General features: G+C 52.3%; 1 protein-coding gene across 1 annotated transcript in view; it reads left to right on the top strand.

The window, feature by feature from the left end:
* patj (PATJ crumbs cell polarity complex component) overlaps nucleotides 1-19600 on the top strand; it is a 61557-nt gene that overhangs the window by 6019 nt on the left and 35938 nt on the right. The window contains exons 7-20 of the mRNA XM_036131984.1: nucleotides 6397-6546; nucleotides 6642-6962; nucleotides 7037-7139; nucleotides 7556-7644; nucleotides 7953-8082; nucleotides 8481-8558; nucleotides 9583-9644; nucleotides 9762-9818; nucleotides 9926-10060; nucleotides 10139-10324; nucleotides 10414-10509; nucleotides 10595-10789; nucleotides 15453-15659; nucleotides 16776-16835. Coding sequence (XP_035987877.1) covers nucleotides 6397-6546; nucleotides 6642-6962; nucleotides 7037-7139; nucleotides 7556-7644; nucleotides 7953-8082; nucleotides 8481-8558; nucleotides 9583-9644; nucleotides 9762-9818; nucleotides 9926-10060; nucleotides 10139-10324; nucleotides 10414-10509; nucleotides 10595-10789; nucleotides 15453-15659; nucleotides 16776-16835 — 1869 coding nt within the window. The remainder of the gene's footprint in view (nucleotides 1-6396; nucleotides 6547-6641; nucleotides 6963-7036; nucleotides 7140-7555; nucleotides 7645-7952; nucleotides 8083-8480; nucleotides 8559-9582; nucleotides 9645-9761; nucleotides 9819-9925; nucleotides 10061-10138; nucleotides 10325-10413; nucleotides 10510-10594; nucleotides 10790-15452; nucleotides 15660-16775; nucleotides 16836-19600) is intronic.

The raw sequence follows: 19600 nt of genomic DNA, 5'->3' as shown, positions 1-19600 counted from the left end.
AATGCAAACCCTGAGTTACACAAAACATTATTTGGGGAAATAACATTTTAAAGAATGATTTGCTCAGTAAAATCATTTACTTTAGGGACATTTAATTTTATCAATGCAATTCTACCTCAAGAAGGCTAGGGGTCGCTGTAGCCATCGGTCGCTAAAACCGGCTAATCCTAAAGTTATACAAAACGCCTTTAAATCGACATTAATGTTCCATATTAATGCTGTAATAAAGCTCATAGCACTGTCGAACGATGGCGGAGCGAAACGAAGCAAGCTTTATGCTCCAAACGACCGTATTTGAAAAACTGGAAATCAGAAATTACCAGAAGCTAATAGCGTTTTGGCTAGCGGATTTTTAGCACTAACTTTAAAGACCTCAGCTTTATTTTTAGCCATAATGAGTGAGCTGGATGACATAAACATTAATATACAATCAGTGTATGTGGAGATAACCTTTGTTATAACCATAAAAACACACTCGAATCATATCAGCGATGCCATGGAACCGAATGCTAGCAATGAGCTACCGTTAGCTCTTTGTTGAAAACTTCATGTAACGCATTACACAAACATTTCCAAATGACCGTGTGAGTCGGTCCACTTTGGCCATCTAAGGAAGGAAGCACTGAGAAGCAGAGAAAATGGTTGGTCTGTTCAGCAGCAGCCTGCAGCCATGCAGCTATGGGCTAGCCGGCAGCTATGGGCTAGCCGGCAGCTATGGGCTAGCCATGCAGCTATGGGCTAGCCGGCAGCTATGGGCTAGCCATGCAGCTATGGGCTAGCCATGCAGCTATGGGCTAGCCAGGCAGCTATGGGCTAGCCAGGCAGCTATGGGCTAGCCGGCAGCTATGGGCTAGCCAGGCAGCTATGGGCTAGCCAGGCAGCTATGGGCTAGCCAGGCAGCTATGGGCTAGCCGGCAGCTATGGGCTAGCCGGCAGCTATGGGCTAGCCATGCAGCTATGGGCTAGCCCGGCAGCTATGGGCTAGCCGGCAGCTATGGGCTAGCCATGCAGCTATGGGCTAGCCGGCAGCTATGGGCTAGCCATGCAGCTATGGGCTAGCCAGGCAGCTATGGGCTAGCCAGGCAGCTATGGGCTAGCCAGGCAGCTATGGGCTAGCCAGGCAGCTATGGGCTAGCCGGCAGCTATGGGCTAGCCGGCAGCTATGGGCTAGCCATGCAGCTATGGGCTAGCCGGCAGCTATGGGCTAGCCGGCAGCTATGGGCTAGCCATGCAGCTATGGGCTAGCCGGCAGCTATGGGCTAGCCGGCAGCTATGGGCTAGCCGGCAGCTATGGGCTAGCCGGCAGCGTGGTCGGGCAGCTTGGAGGCCCTGCAGCGTCTCTGATCTCTCAGCTTGTCTGCTGAGGGAAGGCGACCGATCCGTCGTCTCGGCTCCGCTTTCCTGCAACAGCTGACAAAAATAAACAAAGCTGTTTCAGCTTTTTTTACTTCATGGCTGGTTGCTCAGAAGTCAGAGAGCAACTTGGCTTCGATCGGAGTGATGAATCTCCAGATTCAGTCAGGACCCCCCCCCCCCCCCCCCTTTGTCACTCCATCGAAGCAGGCAGTACAACGCCTGTTCTGTGCAGTTGGTGGGCTTTTGGGTCCTTGAGGCCCGCATAGTGCTAGCTGTTCTCCAGCCAGCGTCTCTCCTCCTTTGACCCAGGCAGAAGAAGGTGAAGAAGCAGTAGCTTTGTCCTGGCTCCAGGAAGAAGTGGTCTGAGAGAAGTGAGGGTCTGGTCAGAAGTGCTCTGACCTTTTATCTGTGGCTTTACAGCAGGTCTGCTGCTGCTGCTGGGAGGCGGATCCTTGGAGGCTGTGGGGAAAGTCTTTGCTTAAAAAGCATTTTCCTTCCCCATGGTACACGTTCAGAGTTCAATCTGACTTCATTCATTCCCTCATCATGGTCTTAATATCCTGGCACAACAAAGCTCAGGTGAGGGAGAGTCGGGTCACCTGGGGAAAGGTGCGTTTCCACGGTGGGAGGAAGGAGAGGCGCTGAAGGTCTGCCTCCAGAAAACGTCGTCCTGCTCAAATCCATCAGGTCAGCAGCAGGTCCCTCAGACGGCGTCCAGGAGGTCTCACTCTGAGGCCGCGCCTCTGCTTCTCCTCAGAGTGAGACCTCCTGTCTGTGAGCAGCTGTGAGGCCGCTGACATTGACGGCGGCGTCTCCACGACCTCAGAGGAAATGAAGTTAGCGGCGGCGCTGCTGACGACCTGTTCAGGCCCAGAGGACGATCGATGGACGGAGACATGAGGAGACGTGAGGGACGAGTCCCACACCGGGGGGGGGGGGGGGGGGCGTTTATTCACATTTATGGTCCTCATCCTGAGCCTCAGGTGTAGATTTCCTGTCTGATCAGCGGTTCTGCTGGGATCCTTATCTGCTGCTCTCTGCACTGTAACCCGGTTATGGATCAGAACCTCGGCCCAGTCTATCAGAACCCGGCCCTTAGATAGCAGCAGGCTGCAGCACAGCTGGTTCCGGCTGCTACTGCAGGCGGGCCAGAACCTCCAGGGTTCTGCAGGTGTTTCCTCCTGTGGAGCAAACTGGTCAGAGAACGACTAAAAAACACGAGTCCTAAAAATGATCCGGAGGTCAGAGGAACAAATCCAGCGTCTCTGTTCCCCGTGTTCAGATAAGGAAGGCGTGCTCGGCCAGACCGGCTTCTGTCTGAGGTCTACGGGTCACAGCAGCAGAAGCCGCCCTTCCTGTTCTCTGACCCGCTGGTGGCACTGGATCTAAGTTCAGAGAAATGTTAAATATTATAGAGGAAGGTTTCTCAGCATCAGACGAGGCCCTTTAATCTCTACATGTCCTAATTTAAGCCTGTTCTCACATCTCTGCCTAACATCACATCTTCATCGTTTACAGCAGCAGGGCGGCCATCTTGCTCCACAGCGTGGATTTAGCTGAATTCAGGTCAACTCCCAGACCAGCTGCTTGACATAAAGCCAATAAGTTTTTAAAATGATTTCTGTTTGTGAAACAAAAAGGAGGAAAACATTGATTAATTGTATTTGGTAAGATAGAATTTGAGCTTTTATTTTGGCCCCAGTCTCTGTCTGCTCCAATAAAGACGTTCCAACTGTGAGAACATGTCAGAGAAGCAATGACTGCAGATCTGGTGTTCACCATGGCGGAGAACTGGACCATCGATCTGGACATAAAGGCCAGCCGAGGATGATGATGATGATGATGATGATGGTGATGATGATGATGGTGACAGTAACCAGAGGGAAAGGAACCTTCAGGTTCTGCTTCTAACAGAACGTTTGACTAAGCCGGGCCTGGTTGGGTCAAACACAGCATCATCAGCATAAAAACATCAGCTGGAGGGAAAATTCTGCGGTTCACCATGAAAAGCTGTGAAACCGGAGCGTTCCTCTTGATTTATGTGGTTCTGACTCCAGAGTTGGTGAAGTTTTTAATGGACTTTCTGCTCAGGTTCATTTATTTTAAGGCTTCTGCAGGGTTCTGTTCTCTCTGCTTTAAGAACACCCATAAATCAGTCCAGAACCTGCCGTAATATCCACTAAATAGACAGAAGCTGTAAAATCATCTGAGACTCGCAGATTAACAGCGACTTTATGGGAGACGTTTTACAGCTGCTGGCTCCAGGTAGCGGCAGAGAAACCGGACCGGCAGCCACGGCCCGGCAGGTCGGACTCACCTGAAGCCGCCGGGCTGGACAGCGGCTGTAAAGCTGCAGGCAGAGTCGTGTTTTCCTGCCTGCAGCTCCATTAAACGTGACCTCAATCTGAACGGGACATGAATAAAACAACAGCAGGCGGGTCAGGGGCCCGGTATGCAGAACATGGCCCACGTCCAGGAGGAGGAGACCAAACAAGAGGGACAGTGTAATTCTGTGTGATAATGACCCAAATCATCACGGCTGATCGTCGCTCCCATTAATAACCCGGTTCTGCTCATTTTCCCCTCAGTCCTTTTTCCTGTCCACGTTCTCCCATATAGTTCCTCCTCTGTTCACTTTTATTTCTATAGCTCCAATTAACATAAAATCATTTCAAGTCTGTTTCTAAAGTCAGACTCCATCAGATCCTCCAGGTTGGTGAGAAAGTTTCCTCTCTAAGGAAACCCAGCAGGTTGCATCAAGTCTCTCCAAGCAGCATTCACTCCTCCTGAAAGAGCGTAGAGCCACAGTGGACAGTCGTCTGCATTGTTGATGGCTTTGCAGCAATCCCTCATACTGAGCATGCATGAAGCGACAGTGGAGAGGAAAACTCCCCTTTAACAGGGAGGAGAACCTCCAGCAGAACCAGAACCAGGCTCAGTGTGAACGCTCATCTGCCTCCACCCACTGGGGCTTAGAGAAGACAGAGCAGAGACACAGAAAGCTCAGAAGCTCACATTGACCCAGGAGTACTTTCTATGTTAGAGAAGACAGAGCAGAGACACAGAAAGCTCAGAAGCTCACATTGACCCAGGAGTACTTTCTATGGTAGAGAAGACAGAGCAGAGACACAGAAAGCTCAGAAGCTCACATTGACCCAGGAGTACTTTCTATGGTAGAGAAGACAGAGCAGAGACACAGAAAGCACAGAAGCTCACATTGACCCAGGAGTACTTTCTATGTTAGATGGTAATAGAGGATGATCTGCCTCCCCTGATGATGTCACAGCTAACAGAACACCAGACCAGGTGTACCTTCTATGAAGAGAAAAATGACAGAGAACAAAAAGTTAAAAGCTGAAATAACAACAAACAATGCAGATTGGAGAGCAGTAGGAGAACTCAGCAGAGTGAGAGAAATAGACCCTGATGTCCTCCAGCAGCCTAAGCCTATAGCAGCATAACTATAGAGATAGCTCAGGGTAACATGAGCCACTCTGACTAGAAGCTTTGTCACAAAGGAAAGTTTTAAGATTAGTCTTAAAAGTAGACGGGGTGTCTGCCTCACGGACCAAAACTGGGAGTTGGTTCCACAGGAGAGGAGCCTGATAGCTGGAGTCTTCATGTTGATGCACGGCGGTCCAGCTTCAGCATCAAGGCTTCCTCCGCTCTGTAGCTTGTTGCTGTCAGCTTGTTCAGAACCGCCTGTGTTCAGGTTAACTGAGGTGGAACATCTGGAGGAGAGCAGCCATCATCCCTCCACCTCCATCAGAGCTGCAGGCTGGACCAAACGAGTCGGTTAGAACCTGCTTCCATCCCGGCTTGGTCCTGGTTCTATACGTTCTCAAAGCTCCTCCCCCACCGCCCGGCCCCAGAGCCTTAAATCTAGGCTCAGAGGTGCAGCCAGCCAGCAGCCAATCAGCTCAGAGCAGCCGTTCCACGCCTGCAGCAGCTTCTCGGTCACGTTTCAGGAGTAAAAGTGAAGCTCTGCTGCTATTAAACGTAATTAGAGGCGCTGAGCGGGTTCTGTGCTGTTGGGTCTGAGGGATTCACCCAGAACAGGCAGGCGAGGTTCTGCAGCACAAAGGTAACCAGTTTTAAGAGAACATTAAGAGAACATTAACATTTACAGGCAGCTCCACATAAAGACACCAGCGTGCAAACAGCGTTCGATAAAATGAGTCAAAGACAGTTAGCCGTCGATTTGAGTTCATCAGAAGAACGACGTTAAAGTCTGCGGATAAAAATGTGCGTCAGGTGGAAACGTCGTTAATCGACGCTCGAGACAAAAAGGCCGTTAGATAAAATAAGATAAGATAAGATAGCTCCCATGAAGACGGCATAAATAAGTTAAAGAGCTGCTGATCTGCATCAAGGTATCAGTCACTCCCAGAGAAACTCACCAGCAGGTCGGTGTAAATAATTCTCATCGGATCAGAACCACTGGACCAGCAGCACGGTGGTAAACGGGTTCATCAGAACCGGTACCAACACCGCTGCAGTCAGAGGGAATGTCACCATGTCAGGGTTTCCCCTGATGTCAAACTGTATAAAGCCGTGTTGTTATGAATGCCTGGCTGCGGAGGGGCGGGGCCGCGGAGGGGCGGGGCTGTAGAGGGGCGGGGCCGCATAGGGGCGGGGCTGCAGAGGGGCGGGGCTGCGGAGCGGCGGGGCTGCAGGGGGGCGGGGCTGCAGAGGGGCGGGGCCGCAGAGGGCGGGGCCGCGGAGGGGCGGGGCCGCAGAGGGGCGGAGCTGCGGAGGGGCGGGGCCGCAGAGGGGCGGGGCCGCGGAGGGGCGGGGCTGCGGAGGGGGCGGGGCTTAGCACTGCTGCCTGGCAGCAAAAGGTTCTGGGTTTGAATCCAGTCTGGGGTTCCTCTGTTCTAAGTGAGCGGCTGTCCTGGGTGTCGCCCGCCTCTCTGCCTGAGACGCCTTCCCATGAGGCTTTGCTCCTTCAGCTGTTTCAATCCTAACTTTAGGAAAGTTCTTCTTCTGGTGTGGACAGCGGTGATGAAACAGAACCGGGTCATGTTCTGCTCTCTGCAGCCGGCGGGTTCTGCGCTGCAGACCCAGTGGGGACATGTGGAGGAGATCCAGCTGTCCAACGACGGATCCGGTCTGGGCTTTGGCATCGTGGGCGGGAAGACGGCCGGCGTGGTCGTCCGAACGCTGATCCCCAACAGCGTGGCGGACCGGGTGAGTTTCTCACTGCTGACTCCCTCTGACATGATAAATCTGAATAAACACCTGAAGCATCAACCTGACTGGGCCACCTGCCTCTGTCCAATCAGGACGGCCGTCTCCGCACAGGTGACCACATCCTACGCATCGGGGCGACGCCCACCAGCGGCCTCACCAGCGACCAGGTCGTCAAGGTGCTGCAGGCCTGCGGCAGTCATGTGACCATGCTCATCGCCAGGGACCCCCGAGGGCCGAGGTCGTTGGCCCCCGCCGCGCCGCCGCCCCCTGACTCCGCCCCCATCGCTAATTTACCTCCACCGCTTCCCGACGCCGCCGTGGTTGCCTCTCTGCCTCCGCCCCTACCTGAATCCGCCCCCGTCACCTCCTTACCCCCCGGGTCTCCTGTCGCCCAGCGCCGGCTCAGCAAGACGGTCAGTGTTCCGGTTCCGTGGGCGCCACGGTTCTGTTTGACCCGGTTTATTCAGGGTTCTGGTTCTGGTTGCAGCCCGACCTGGAGGGATACGAGATCCACGAGGTTCCTCTCAGCAGGAAGGACGGCCAGAGCCTGGGCATCTCCATCGTGGGCTTCAACCCGCTAACCAGCCAAGGTAGGAGGGGCGGAGTCTAAGCCCCGCCCACACAGGAAGTCACATGACGCAGCGGCCAGCGAATAAGACGAGCTTCAGCCTCACTGACGGTTATCCAGATAATCTGGACTAGGATTAACTAAAGCAGGATTAAAGGAGCAATGAGCAAAAATTCATCATTTTAGAAAGAACTAAAAAAAGAACTGAGCGTATCTTTTGGAGTGACGTCACACTGCGCCCCTAGTGGTGAAGTTCCCTCATTGCTCCTTTAAATGGAAGCTAAAGTTAGCCTGTGACCGTTAAACCAGGATAGCTAAAGCTAGGCTAACTGAGAAAAGGCCCTCTGCTGCCGCCTCTGAAGCAAACTGTCCTGGTTTTGGTTCTGATGAGATTTTAGAGAGTTGCTGGTTTGATTCCCTGTAAATCTCTGATCTCAGATGCTGTTGGTGTGTTTGTCAAACACGTGGTTCCTGGCAGCGCCGCGGACCAGAGCGGGAACATCCGGGTCCACGACCGACTCCTTGCTGTGAGTCCCTGACTGTTTCTGTCTCCAGAACCAGGTCCAGAAAACAACCGGCAGAACTGTGGTTCTGACAAACAACCTTCCCAGACAGAACCGCTGCTTCTTCAGGGATCTGTGTCTGCTTAAAGCTCAGAGAGGTTCTGCGTGGACCAAACATGTCCGCTCCATGTCCTCCTGGGCTTTTTAGGTGGTATCATGACCTGTCAGGTTCTGTTGGGCTGCGGCCCGTTTTAACGAGGTCAGAACCTCTGACTGGATCTTATTACAGGCTTTCAGTGTCCTCAGTGTTCTCCATCTTCTCCCCCTGACAGCTGGATGACATCAGTCTCCACGGCATGACCAACCATGAAGTTCTGGAGGTGATGAAGCAGACGGGTCAGACGGTGGTTCTGACTCTGGTCCGGAAGAAAGCCAGAGGCCTGGAGAGATCCCTGGATAAAGGTATGAGGACGGATGGAGAGGAGGTCGGTTCTGATGGACCGCTGTGGTGGAGCGTTTGGTTCTGACGGACCGCTGTGGTGGACCTGGAGGTTCTGGTGATGGTCGGGTTCTGGTGGTGGTGGGGTTCTGGTGGTGGTGGGGTTCTGGTGATGGTGGGGTTCTGGTGGTGGTGGGGTTCTGGTGATGGTGGGGTTCTGGTGATGGTCGGGTTCTTGGCGCTGATCCGTGGTGGGCGGAGCAAAGCGCCGCAGTGAATAAGTCACGGCCGACTGCAGCAGCTCGTGTTCCTGTGCAGGAGACGGTCTCCTCAACAGAACCGGACCCCTCCAGTTCCAACGGCAGATCGGTTCTGACCCGTCTAGAATCAGAACCTGATGGTTGTCCCTCCTGTCTTTCAGTGGAGTCGTCCAGGAGGAGCTCCTCCCTGCTGAGGAACCAGGAACCGTGGTGTCAGAACGCAGAACCGCCAGATGCAGGTGAGGACCAGTTCACGCCTGAGAACCACAGAGGTTCTGATGAAACCGGACCTTTGAAACCGGACCTTACCGGTTCTGATGAAACCGGACCTTACCGGTTCTGATGAAACCGGACCTTACCGGTTCTGCTCCCTTTCCCATTTAAAGCCAACTGCCTTGTCATCAGCTGTCTCTGTTCAGGTGGATCAGCCAATCAGCTGTCTCTGTTCAGGTGGATCAGCCAATCAGCTGTCTCTGTTTCCTCCATCTTCCTGCTTCAGGCTCTCTGAGGCTCTAGCAGTCCTCCTCCTAACATTTTACACTTTAGACGCTCTCTGAAGGCCTGAGATGCTTTAAGAATGTGAGAAAGATCTTAGAATCAGTGGCGCCTCCAGAAATATTTCATAGGGGGGGCCAGATGGAGCCACTTAAACTCTTGGGGTGGCCCTGAAACTAAAAGCTGTAATTTCAGAATTTTATTCTACTGATGTAGTAAAGCTGCATGTAGAAAACAGGCAGAATCAGAAAGACTTAAGTAAACGCCTACTAATATCTTATGGTTTGTAATGGTTTTCTGAAATTTGAATGTTCCTAATGATCTAATGTGCATAGCCCAATAATAGCAGAGTAAACTTTTTAAGTTGAACAACAATACATTTTTATTGCGTAATTACATTAAGAATAAGGTGTACATTTATTCATTTATTGGAAAACAAAACAGTTACTAAGGGAAGTAGATACTGGCAGAAACAAATAAAAGTGCGATAGAAGCCAAGGAAGAGCATCTGTCTTGCTGGCTGTGCGTGATAGGATGAAATGCTAAACTGACGCTACTACAATAGACACTGGCCAGTGGGGGGGGGGGGGGCATGGCCACCCCTGTGCCTGGAGGCGCCCCTGCTTAGAATCAGAGAGATTCTCTGTTTTTTATTAATTTCTTTCCTAAAACGATGTGACCAGGCGCTGCCTTTAGTCTGAGGGGTCTCTGTGGACTCGGGTCCAGGAGATCCTGGTCGCTCAGCTGTGTGTTGGTGTGTGTGTGCAGCCTCTGATGCAGACCTGCGGGCGAAGTGGGAGGCGGCTCTGGGACCTCAGTACCAGGTGTTGGTGAGTCTGCAGGTTCAGGATCAGGTTCAGGTTCAGGATCAGGATCAGGATCAGGCCGTGTCCTCGCAGCAGAGGACGCTGACCCGCCGCCTGCTTTAATGCCGTGTCTTCTGGCAGGTGGTGAACCTGGATCCGGTCATAGAGGACGATGAAGAGCTGCAGAAGTCTTCCAAGGTGAGCATTCCTGCTGGACTCCTAGCTTCAGACCCGGTTCTGACCCGCTCTGTCTCCTAGCTTCAGACCCGGTTCTGACCCGGTTCTGACCCGCTCTGTCTCTGCAGCTGCTGCCCATCCACATCCTGCGTCTGGGCGTGGAGCTGGACTCGTTTGACGGCCATCACTACGTCTCCTCTGTGGCCCCTGGGGGCCCCGTGGACAGACATGGAGTTCTACGGCCTGAAGATGAACTTCTGGAGGTAAGCTGCTGACGACCCGCGGTTCTTGTTTTGAATCGGGCCGGCCCGGTCCGGTTGACTCTGCTGCTCTGTGTGAAGGTGAACGGCGTTCAGCTCTACGGGAAGTCCAGGCGGGAAGCGGTGTCGTTCCTCAAAGAGGTTCCTCCTCCGTTCACTCTGGTCTGCTGCAGACACCTGATCTCAGAGCTGGAACCAGAACCAGAACCAGAACCGTCGCCTCCGCCCAGCCTGGCAGCAGAACCCACTCGTGTCAGTGTGGACGAGGTGAGATTCTGGTTCTGTCCAAAACTCCTTCCATTATTCATGGTTCTCTGCCAGAGAACCGGAGAGTTAACCTGTGTGATGTTTGTCAGATGGAGATGAAGCTGTCGTCCATGCTCCTCAGAGAGGAGAGGCTCCATCAGGAGGAGGAAGAGGAGGAGGAGGAGGAGGAGGAAGAGGACAGACCGGTACCGCCCACCTCCAGCCTCGGCTTCCAACCAAAGTTCTGCTCAGCTGGCAGACTGACCCGATCGTTCCTTTCTGCGTCTGAAGCAGGGTTCTCCCGTAGAGGAGCAGCTGAGGAGCGAGGAGAGCGGCTCCAGCCAGGAGGAGGAGGAGGAGGAGGCTGAGGAAGAGGAGGAGGAGGATGACGATGGAGAGCTGGCTCTGTGGTCTCCTGAGGTCACCGTGGTGGAGCTGCAGAAGGAGAGAGACAGAGGCCTCGGCTTCAGCATCCTGGATTACCAGGTGAGAGAGAGACAGCAGGCCGTCTGGGTCAGAACCGCCAGGCTACCAGAACGGCGCCTCATGACTGCAGCTCATCCATCAGTCCATAGAACCAGAACACACTGGGGTTGTTCTGTATACCGGTTCTAATTGGTACCGGGGTACTGCGCCATTTAAAACGCTACTATGCTGCATTGGGTGGTACCGGTTCTGAAGCGCTGCGTGTCAGCGGTCCAGACGGTTCAGATTGATCCGTTTCAGTGATCCGTTTCAGTGAACCGTTTCAGTGATCCGTTTCAGTGAACCGTTTCAGTGAACCGTTTCAGTGAACCGTTTCAGTGATCCGTTTCAGTGAACCGTTTCAGTGAACCGTTTCAGTGAACCGTTTCAGTGATCCGTTTCAGTGAACCGTTTCAGTGAACCGCACTAAAATAAATCTCTGCTTCAGAGGGAAGCGTCACAAAGCTCAGCCTGCGTCTGCACTTTATTCAGCAGATCACATCTTGATAACCATCAAAGTTTCTTCTCTTTATAGAAGCTTTTATTCTGGTAATATCAACCAGTTGATATTTCAGCCAATCACATGTTGGTATTTCAGACCCAGTAGGAGAGGACCTGTTTGCTGGTGTTTAATTTGCTGTAATTCTTTTTTCTGGGTTCAGTTCAGATTTTCAAACTGTCAAATAAGTTTAAATAAAAAGCTCGTTCAAAATGTAAAACTAAATTTCCATCAAATTTTCCCAACCACAGCAAATAAATCAAAATGGGTTTTGATTTACTTTCTCCTGTTTCTGTTTATCATGCATTAAAGCTAGGGACGTCAGTTCTTCCAGAAGGTTCTGCTCCTCAGGAGGATCACGTGAAAATTTCTCCTAAATCCTCTCTGGTCTCATTTATTTCTACTGAGATCTTCCTCTTCTCATAAACATGAACACAGTTCACTTCTAGTGATTCTCAGCCATGTTCAAAGTCTACGGTAAGAGCAGCGGAGCTACAATGAATGGCTAGCTGCTAAGCTAACTGCTAAGCTAACTGCTAAGCTAGCCGCTAAGCTAACAGGATACATTAACACTAGAAGTGTGCATATGCAGCCAGCAAACCCGTCAGAATGATGCATGATGGGCAACCAGTAGATGAGGAGATTCCCCCAGAACCTGAGGGCGGGGAGGGGCAGAACCAGAACCAGAACCAGAACCAGAGCTAATCCCTGCTCTTCAGACCGAACGGCAGGGATTGGTCAGAGTTACTACAGGCCTGCAGCTCCACTGAGAATGAGTTGTTTAACCTCCTTTTTATGGATACATAATATATTCACTACTTTCAGGATGGAAGTTTACTCAGTGGAACAAAGTGTTTCTGAACAGAATTACCTGCAATAGCTTTAAGTTTCTGATCAGCAAATGAACTTTAACATCAGACAGCGATAAACTGACTAAATAAAAATAAACTGTTTTAAAAGGGAAAAGATCTCCAACCTCTGGAAAAGTTTTCACACCCTGCTAAATAATCTTAACATCATTTGTTGGTCCTCATCTCTAACCTGACTCCGCCAGATAGATTTGCTCCGCATATCCATCTGGAAACCTTCCGTTGAAGTAACTTTGGGAAGGGGCGAAAATACTGGTTAGCTGATTGGCCTATGTTGGTGATAGACGGGCCAAATAAACCAATCAGATTCGAGCGACGACGAAAACACAACCACAAGCCAAGCTACTCTTGCTGCTGCAAGTAAAGGCTCGTTAGCTCAGCGGAGAAATACTCTGTAATTCCGATAAAACTTGCTCGATAGCCACGCTAACGCTAGTTTCATCGGCTGAAGCCGCCATGTTCTTAAGACTGAACTGTCGCGCTTCCCGTTGCGTCACACCTCAACCCGCCTCAAAGCCAATGCTGATTGGACGTTCGTTTGGTGAACGGCTCCAAATTTTCTTTAACGGAGAGTAGCCAGACTGATCTGCGAGTGAAACCTTGAAAGCTCGCGAGATCAGGATGGTCTCACGAGGCTACCTCATCTCACCATCTACACCCAGACCTGAAGAACCCAGCACTGCAGCAGAACCTCCTGAAGGAGAAGGTCCGGTTCTGCTGGAGGACAAATGATCCAAAGCCCCTTTGATTGGCTCTAAAAAGGACGGTTTGGGAATGTCCTAGTCAAAGCCCGCAGGCTGAATGGACGCTGGCCCGTGTGGAAATGGAGGAAATGGACTCCCAGTGGCTCCATCTCAACAATCTGCTGCTGTCTGCTTTCCTTCTAAACTTCTTTGTTTATTCAGTGAAACTTTAGAGGCTGAAAGTTCAGGAGGAGCTTCTGAAGCGTCTCAGAGGTCAGAACCCCCCCCCCCCCTCCTCCTCCTCGGTAAAAACAGCTTCTTCTGTTTTTTGGCAGAGAACATTTTGACTTTGTTTTCTCCTACGTTGTTCCTCCGCTCTGCCTGCGCAGCCTTTGTTTCTCCTCAGGATGCCGTAGGAGGAGGACTTGAGTTCTGACTCCTCGCCACCTGGAGCCGCGCAGCGCCGCTAAAAATACAGCCGGCTTTGTTCTGCCGCCGCCAAACTTGGCACAGAGCGGGTTCTGCAGCGCGGCCCGTGCTCCGGTTCCGGCAGCGGGGAATTCACCCATCGGGCTGTTTAATGCCGCGGCCGCCCGGGTCGCCCAGGGTTCTGGTTCTGGCAGGTCGGGTCCTGCAGGTCCTCAGTGTGGTCAGAGACGGAGCGAGAGGGAAGCAGCAGAAAAGTTCTGCAGAAAATCTGACTTTTCCCCAGATAGAACCGGCAGGAGACGAGTGAGGAACATGTTTTAGAATCTGAGGCTGAAAACGGTCAGAGACGTTATTATTATTCAGCAGATAACGACGGAACCGTTACTGCCGACTGCCTCCTAAACGGGTCTGACGTGTGAAATGAGTCCGGTAGGTTCTGAGGTCAAACAGGCCCCCCTGGTTCCCCCAGGGCCGCCTGATTAAAACCGACCCAAGCAGAGAACGGGAGAAACATGGAAGGAACGCTTCCTGAGCTCAGGGGTTCTAATCGTTTATTCAGGGACGAGTGATTCCAGAAGGGGACCGGTGGTCCGCCGGGTCGGAGACGTACCACTGGAGGTTCTGGGAGGACCGGAGACCGGACCTCCTGAGGTCCCAGAGGCTTGCAGCTGAGAGGCAGAACCCCAGAACCACCAGGAACCCAGTGAAGGTGGGAGTAATGTTCCACCTCGGTCCGGTGCGGCTCAGAACCTGGCAGCTGAGTTCTGGACCTGCCGACGCCTTTCCAGAACCTCACATCCAGGTGGAAGATTCTGGATGCAGGAAGGAGTTCTGGAGATGGTTCTGACATTTAGGTGTGGAGAGAATTATGTTCTGGACCCAGCAGGAGACTTTGGTGCTGGTTTCTACAGGCAAACCCACCTGTTCTCCAGCTGGACCTGAAGGTCCAGTACCAGGTTCCTCCTCAGGTTCTGCCTCATTCAGCCATAAATGATCTTAAAGGCATCAACCAGAGGCTGAAGCTCAGATGTTCCTCTCCAAGTTCCTTTGATGCCGACACTAGAAGAGCAGAACCAAGTTGTCAAGCGTCAGATGACAGATTCTGTGGGTTCAGATCTAAGGAGGGGAACCAGGAGGGGAACCAGGGAGACCAGGGGGAACGTGTCTCTCTGACCCAGAGACATTCAGTGGAAATCAGCCAAATCTCACCTATTGGGCCGAGAGCAGAACCACCTAGGGTTCTGGTTCTGTCTGAGCCCGACCTTAGTTCACCTCCTCCTCTTGGTTCTTTGCTGCTGACGACGCCCAGATCTCCCTCCCTGCAGCGTTCTTTACAGGAAAGCTTTGCTTTCATCCCACGTTCTCCAACTCAGCAGTGATGAAAGAAATCCTCCCCATGTGGACAGAGGAGTCCACGGTTCCTCAGTCCACGGTTCCTCAGTCCACGGTTCCTCTGTCCACGGTTCCTCTGTCCACGGTTCCTCAGTCCACGGTTCCTCAGTCCACGGTTCCTCAGTCCACGGTTCCTCTGTCCACGGTTCCTCAGTCCACGGTTCCTCTGTCCACGGTTCCTCAGTCCACGGTTCCTCTGTCCACGGTTCTTCAGTCCACGGTTCCTCACGGTTTCAGAAACACTGGCACTGTGTGTCGGTTTGAATCCCGGCTGAAAATATCTGCAGAAAAGCTTTTTCACTCTGATTGGTGCTCATGTGTTACTCTGCCTCTTTAGTTCTTTTCTAGTTTTAATGTTTTATTGCTTTATTTGTGTAAAGTGGAAAACCTGGTGTTCCCTGACTGGCGTTTATTAAATAAAACTGTTATTATTATTATTATTATCATTATTATTATTATTATTATTGTTATTATTATCATTATTATTATTATTATTATCATTATCATCATTATCATTATTATTATTATCATTATTATTATTATTATTATTATTATTATTATTATTATTATTATTATTATTATTATTATTATTATTATTGACAGTGTTGTCTGTACTCTGGTCTCTGTCGCCCCCTGCCTGTCGGCATCAGAACTCAGAACCACAGTCTGATGGGATGAATTCAGGTTCTGATCCGGTCAGTCGGTCCGGGTTAAACAGAACCTCCATGCAGCGGTTTGGGTTCCTCTAGAACAGAGATTATGTTCCTGGTTCTGTTTGGATCGTGTCTTAATCTCTCCTTGTGGGCCTCCAGGACCCGTTGGACCCTGGGCGCTGCGTGATGGTGATCCGTTCTCTGGTTCCGGGAGGCTCGGCAGAGCGTCATGGCGGCCTGCTTCCTGGAGACCAGCTGGTGTCGGTCAACCACACCCAGCTGGACCTGCTCACCCTCGCCGAGGCCGTGGAGGTCCTGAAGTCGGCACCGCCTGGTTCTGTCCGCCTGGGAATCCGCAAACCGCTGGTGAGTCAGAACCTTCTCCTCTAGAGGTCCAGCTCCTGAAAACGGGGAAGATAACCGTAAGGTCCAAACGCTGGAACCGCTTCAACCTTCAGCTCTTTAAGCCTTTTAGAATAAGGTCCAGATCTGATTCAGGTCCAGATCTGATTCAGGTCAAGATCTGGTTCTGGTCCAGATCTGGTTCTGGTCCAGATCTGATTTAGGTCCAGATCTGATTCAGGTCCAGATCTGGTTCAGGTCCAGATCTGATTCAGGTCCAGATCTGATTCAGGTCCAGATCTTTATGTGTGGTTCTGGACCTGTTGGTTTATCGGCCCAGGTTCTACAACTGGTCTGTTTCAACCGTGGGACTATAGATGTAGAGCATCCAGAGACGAGTGGGTCTGGACCCTCCTCAGGCCCAGATCTGATTCGGGTCCAGATCTGATTCAGGTCCAGATCTGATTCAGGTCCAGATCTGATTCGGGTCCAGATCTGATTCTGGTCCAGATCTGAGCGGGTCCAGATCTGATTCAGGTCCAGATCTGATTCGGGTCCAGATCTGATTCTGGTCCAGATCTGAGCGGGTCCAGATCTGATTCAGGTCCAGATCTGATTCGGGTCCAGATCTGATTCGGGTCTAGATCTGATTCAGGTCCAGATCTGAGCGGGTCCAGATCTGGTTCAGGTCCAGATCTGATTCGGGTACAGATCTGGTTCAGGTCCAGATCTGATTCGGGTACAGATCTGATTCAGATCCAGATCTGATTCGGGTCCACATCTGATTCGGGTCCACATCTGATTCGGGTCCAGATGTTAGACTTAACGGTTTTAGGACAGATGTAGATCCAGACCACCATTTAAAGTTCTGGAACCAGTCTTTGGGCCGTGAGGTTCTTCCTCCTGCAGATCCAGGTACCACAGAAACCAGATCTGGGCCGTGTTGTTTGGGTTCCTCTCGGTACTTCAGAACCTAAAGCCGGTCCTGTTCCCAGGTGTTTACAGCTGAACTCCTTTCAGAGTCCTCTCTGGATCAGGACTGGTTGAACACAGAGGCCTCCTGGTTCTGGTTCTGGTTCTGGTTGAGCCTGGGCTGCTGTTTCCCAGCTTCCTGTTCTGATCCATTTCCTGGTTCCGTAGGTGGAAGCGCCAGAGCCGAGCCCAGAGAAGAAAGTCCTGGCATCTCCTGAACCTGCTGAGGTAAGCAGAGTCCTCCTGATTCTCTGTAGCTTTGTGGATCAGAACCAGACACGTTAAGGGTTAACCCAGGTCCGGTCCGGTCCGGCTCAGTGAAACCGAGCAGAACCACCCAGAGAACGTCTGAGCCGTGGATGAGCTGCACTGCCGGGTCGCTCAGCTGTAAACAACACTAAACGAGGTCCGGTTCTGTTCTGCTGTTACGGATCCGGTTCTTCTAATTGGACGTCAGAACCAGCTGGCTCATAATCACAGTTACTGGTGACGAAGCGAGACGGGGAACCCAGTGAGCGGTACCACAGAACCAACCAGCCGTTCCCAGAACCCGCTCTGACCGGATCAGAACCCAGTGAGCGGTACCACAGAACCAGACAGTTTACATGCTCTCCCTGTCGGACCAGAACCTTTACGGGTGAAGGTCCGTTCAGAACAACGGGAGCCAGAAGTTTACATACACCGAGCCTTTAACCATGTGGGGGAGCCTAGATGATGATGTCACGGCTTTGCCAGCTTCTGATTGGTTCAGGGACTCGGCGTCCACTGGAGGAGCACCTGTGGCCTAGAACCCTCTGGTTCCTGGGATGGACGGGTTCTGGTGAGAAGAGTGACCCAAGCCCAGAACCAGAGCTTGTGAAGATGCTGCTGAAGCGGGTCAGAGAGTCCAGAACCAGCGGCAGAACTTCAGCTGGACCTGATGTCTGGAGGCGTGTCCTCTGGTCTGATGAGGACACGATGTCTGTCGTCTGATTGGAGGAAACGGCGTCCCTCATGATGGGGGGGGGTTCTGGTTCATCAGCCAGGAAGCTACCTGGTTCTGGTTCTGGTTCTGGTTCTTTTCTGCGTTGGTGTAAATCTGAGGTTTGACCTGCAGGAACTCACCTGAAGCCTTCAGCAATCACTCTGAGAGCTCGGTCTTTGTTCTGACTGTCGTCCCCCCTCCCCCCCCCTCCCCTCCTCCCCCCCCCCCCCCCCCCCCCCCCCGCTCTTTCATCTTCTCCTCTCTTTCACCTTCCCTCCTCTGCTGACTCAGCTCCATGGCTCGATGCTATAAAGTGCTCCATCAGCTCAACCGGCAGCATCTTTCTTTAAGTGAGGCGGTTGGAGGGAGGAGGAGGAGCGGGGGGGCAGTGGGGGGGGTGGCTGTGAGGACATGATGCCCCCCCCCCCCAGTGTCAGTACATGGAGTCCTGCAGCACTGAGTGCTGCTGCAGTACAGATGTAACCCCTCTGCTTCCTGCTGTCAACGTTTATCTTCATGGTGGTTCTGCTGCAGAACTCCTGAGACGCAGCAGAACCGTTCTCCAGACGGGTTTCTGGGGGGTTCTGATCCGACGGGCCGGAGGGCAATCTGGAGACGTGTTAAACCCGACATGAAAGCCCTCTGCTTCATGTCAGCTCCTGATTCAAAAAGCAAATAACAGCAATGATAGGCAGACATGAGCCGCCACCAGCAGCAGCAGCAGCGTCCACATGGAGAACACGTTAAACCCGTTTCCTGCTCTACACGTTCTGCTGGAGAACGTTTAGTCGCTGTGGTTCTGGTGCGGCACCAGCAGGGGGCGACGGTGTTGACCGTGACCACAGGAAGGATCCTGAGCGAGGCTGAAGCTCGCTCTAATCATCTCTGGAGGTCTGGAGCCACAAAGCTGCGTCTGTCTGCAGGTCCAAACGGTTTAAATGTTCTGCAGGGAGAACGTCCCTGACTCCCTGGTTCCCTGAAGCTAGCAGCTCCGAACGCTGGATGTTCTCCCTGGGTTCCTCTGGGTTCCTCTGCCCAGAGGTCCAGTACACCCTGGTTCTGGACGGTTCTGGTGCGTTTTACATAAATACAAAGACAGGCAGGTAAAGCATTGCTGCTCTTTCAGAACCTGGCGCTGGTGCCGGCTCAGCTTGGATGAACAGAACCAGAACCAGAGCTGAGAGGACCTGCTGGTGCTGCTGGTGCAGGTCCTGGGCCCTGCTGCTGTGGTTCCTGACCCGGTTCTAGCAGAGGTTCTGACTCGGACCTCGGCTTCCAGACAAGGATTGTTCTGAGAAAGCTCCTTTATTAAATATTACAGATTATTAATCAGACACACGTTTTATTCCAGTTTGTTGTTTTCTGCCCCGGACCTGGAGATCCTGATCCGAACGGGACCAGAACCCTGCGGCGTTCTGGTCCCGTCGGCCGGGCCCTTCCTCCGCGTGCTGCTGCTGTCAGCGCCGTGCTGATCTTTATTTCCTGTTTTACATGCAGCTCATTTAGCAGAAGAGCCTCTTTCACAGCTCAGGGCTCCCTGATGGCTCGCCATAAAGCTCGCCGGGTCGGTTCTGTCACGTCTCTGCGGAACCGTTCTGTCACGCTGACCAGAGAGAGACCCCGTTAGGCAGCCACACCTCGTTAACTCCTCGAGGTCACAGGAGGGAGGGGCTGCTGGTGCCGCTGATTAAACCCTGAAGCTTTATGGGAACAAACAGCCTCTGTGCTGCAGCAATCTGATTACCGGGCCGGACCGGGCTGAACCGGGTCGGACCGGGCCGGGTCGCGCTTCCCTGCTGTTTTCAGTCCACACTGGTTCAGCAGCTGGTTCTGGAACAGTGTGAGAGTTCTGCTGAACTTCTTAATATTGATAAACGGCTGAAGTTCTGACTGAGCGGACCGGTCCCACGGGTCCAGTTTCTTCATCGGTTCAGTGTCTCACTTTGTGACTTTCTCCAGGACCTGAATCTGTTCCGGGTCAGAACCAGTCCAGATGTTCTTCTGTTCTGCCTGCAAACGGGTCGCCCAT

This window comes from Fundulus heteroclitus, unplaced genomic scaffold (assembly GCF_011125445.2).
Source record: "Fundulus heteroclitus isolate FHET01 unplaced genomic scaffold, MU-UCD_Fhet_4.1 scaffold_46, whole genome shotgun sequence".
NCBI lineage: Eukaryota > Metazoa > Chordata > Actinopteri > Cyprinodontiformes > Fundulidae > Fundulus > Fundulus heteroclitus.
Note: the sequence above shows the minus strand (reverse complement) of the source record. Positions and strands in the feature narration are given on the sequence as shown.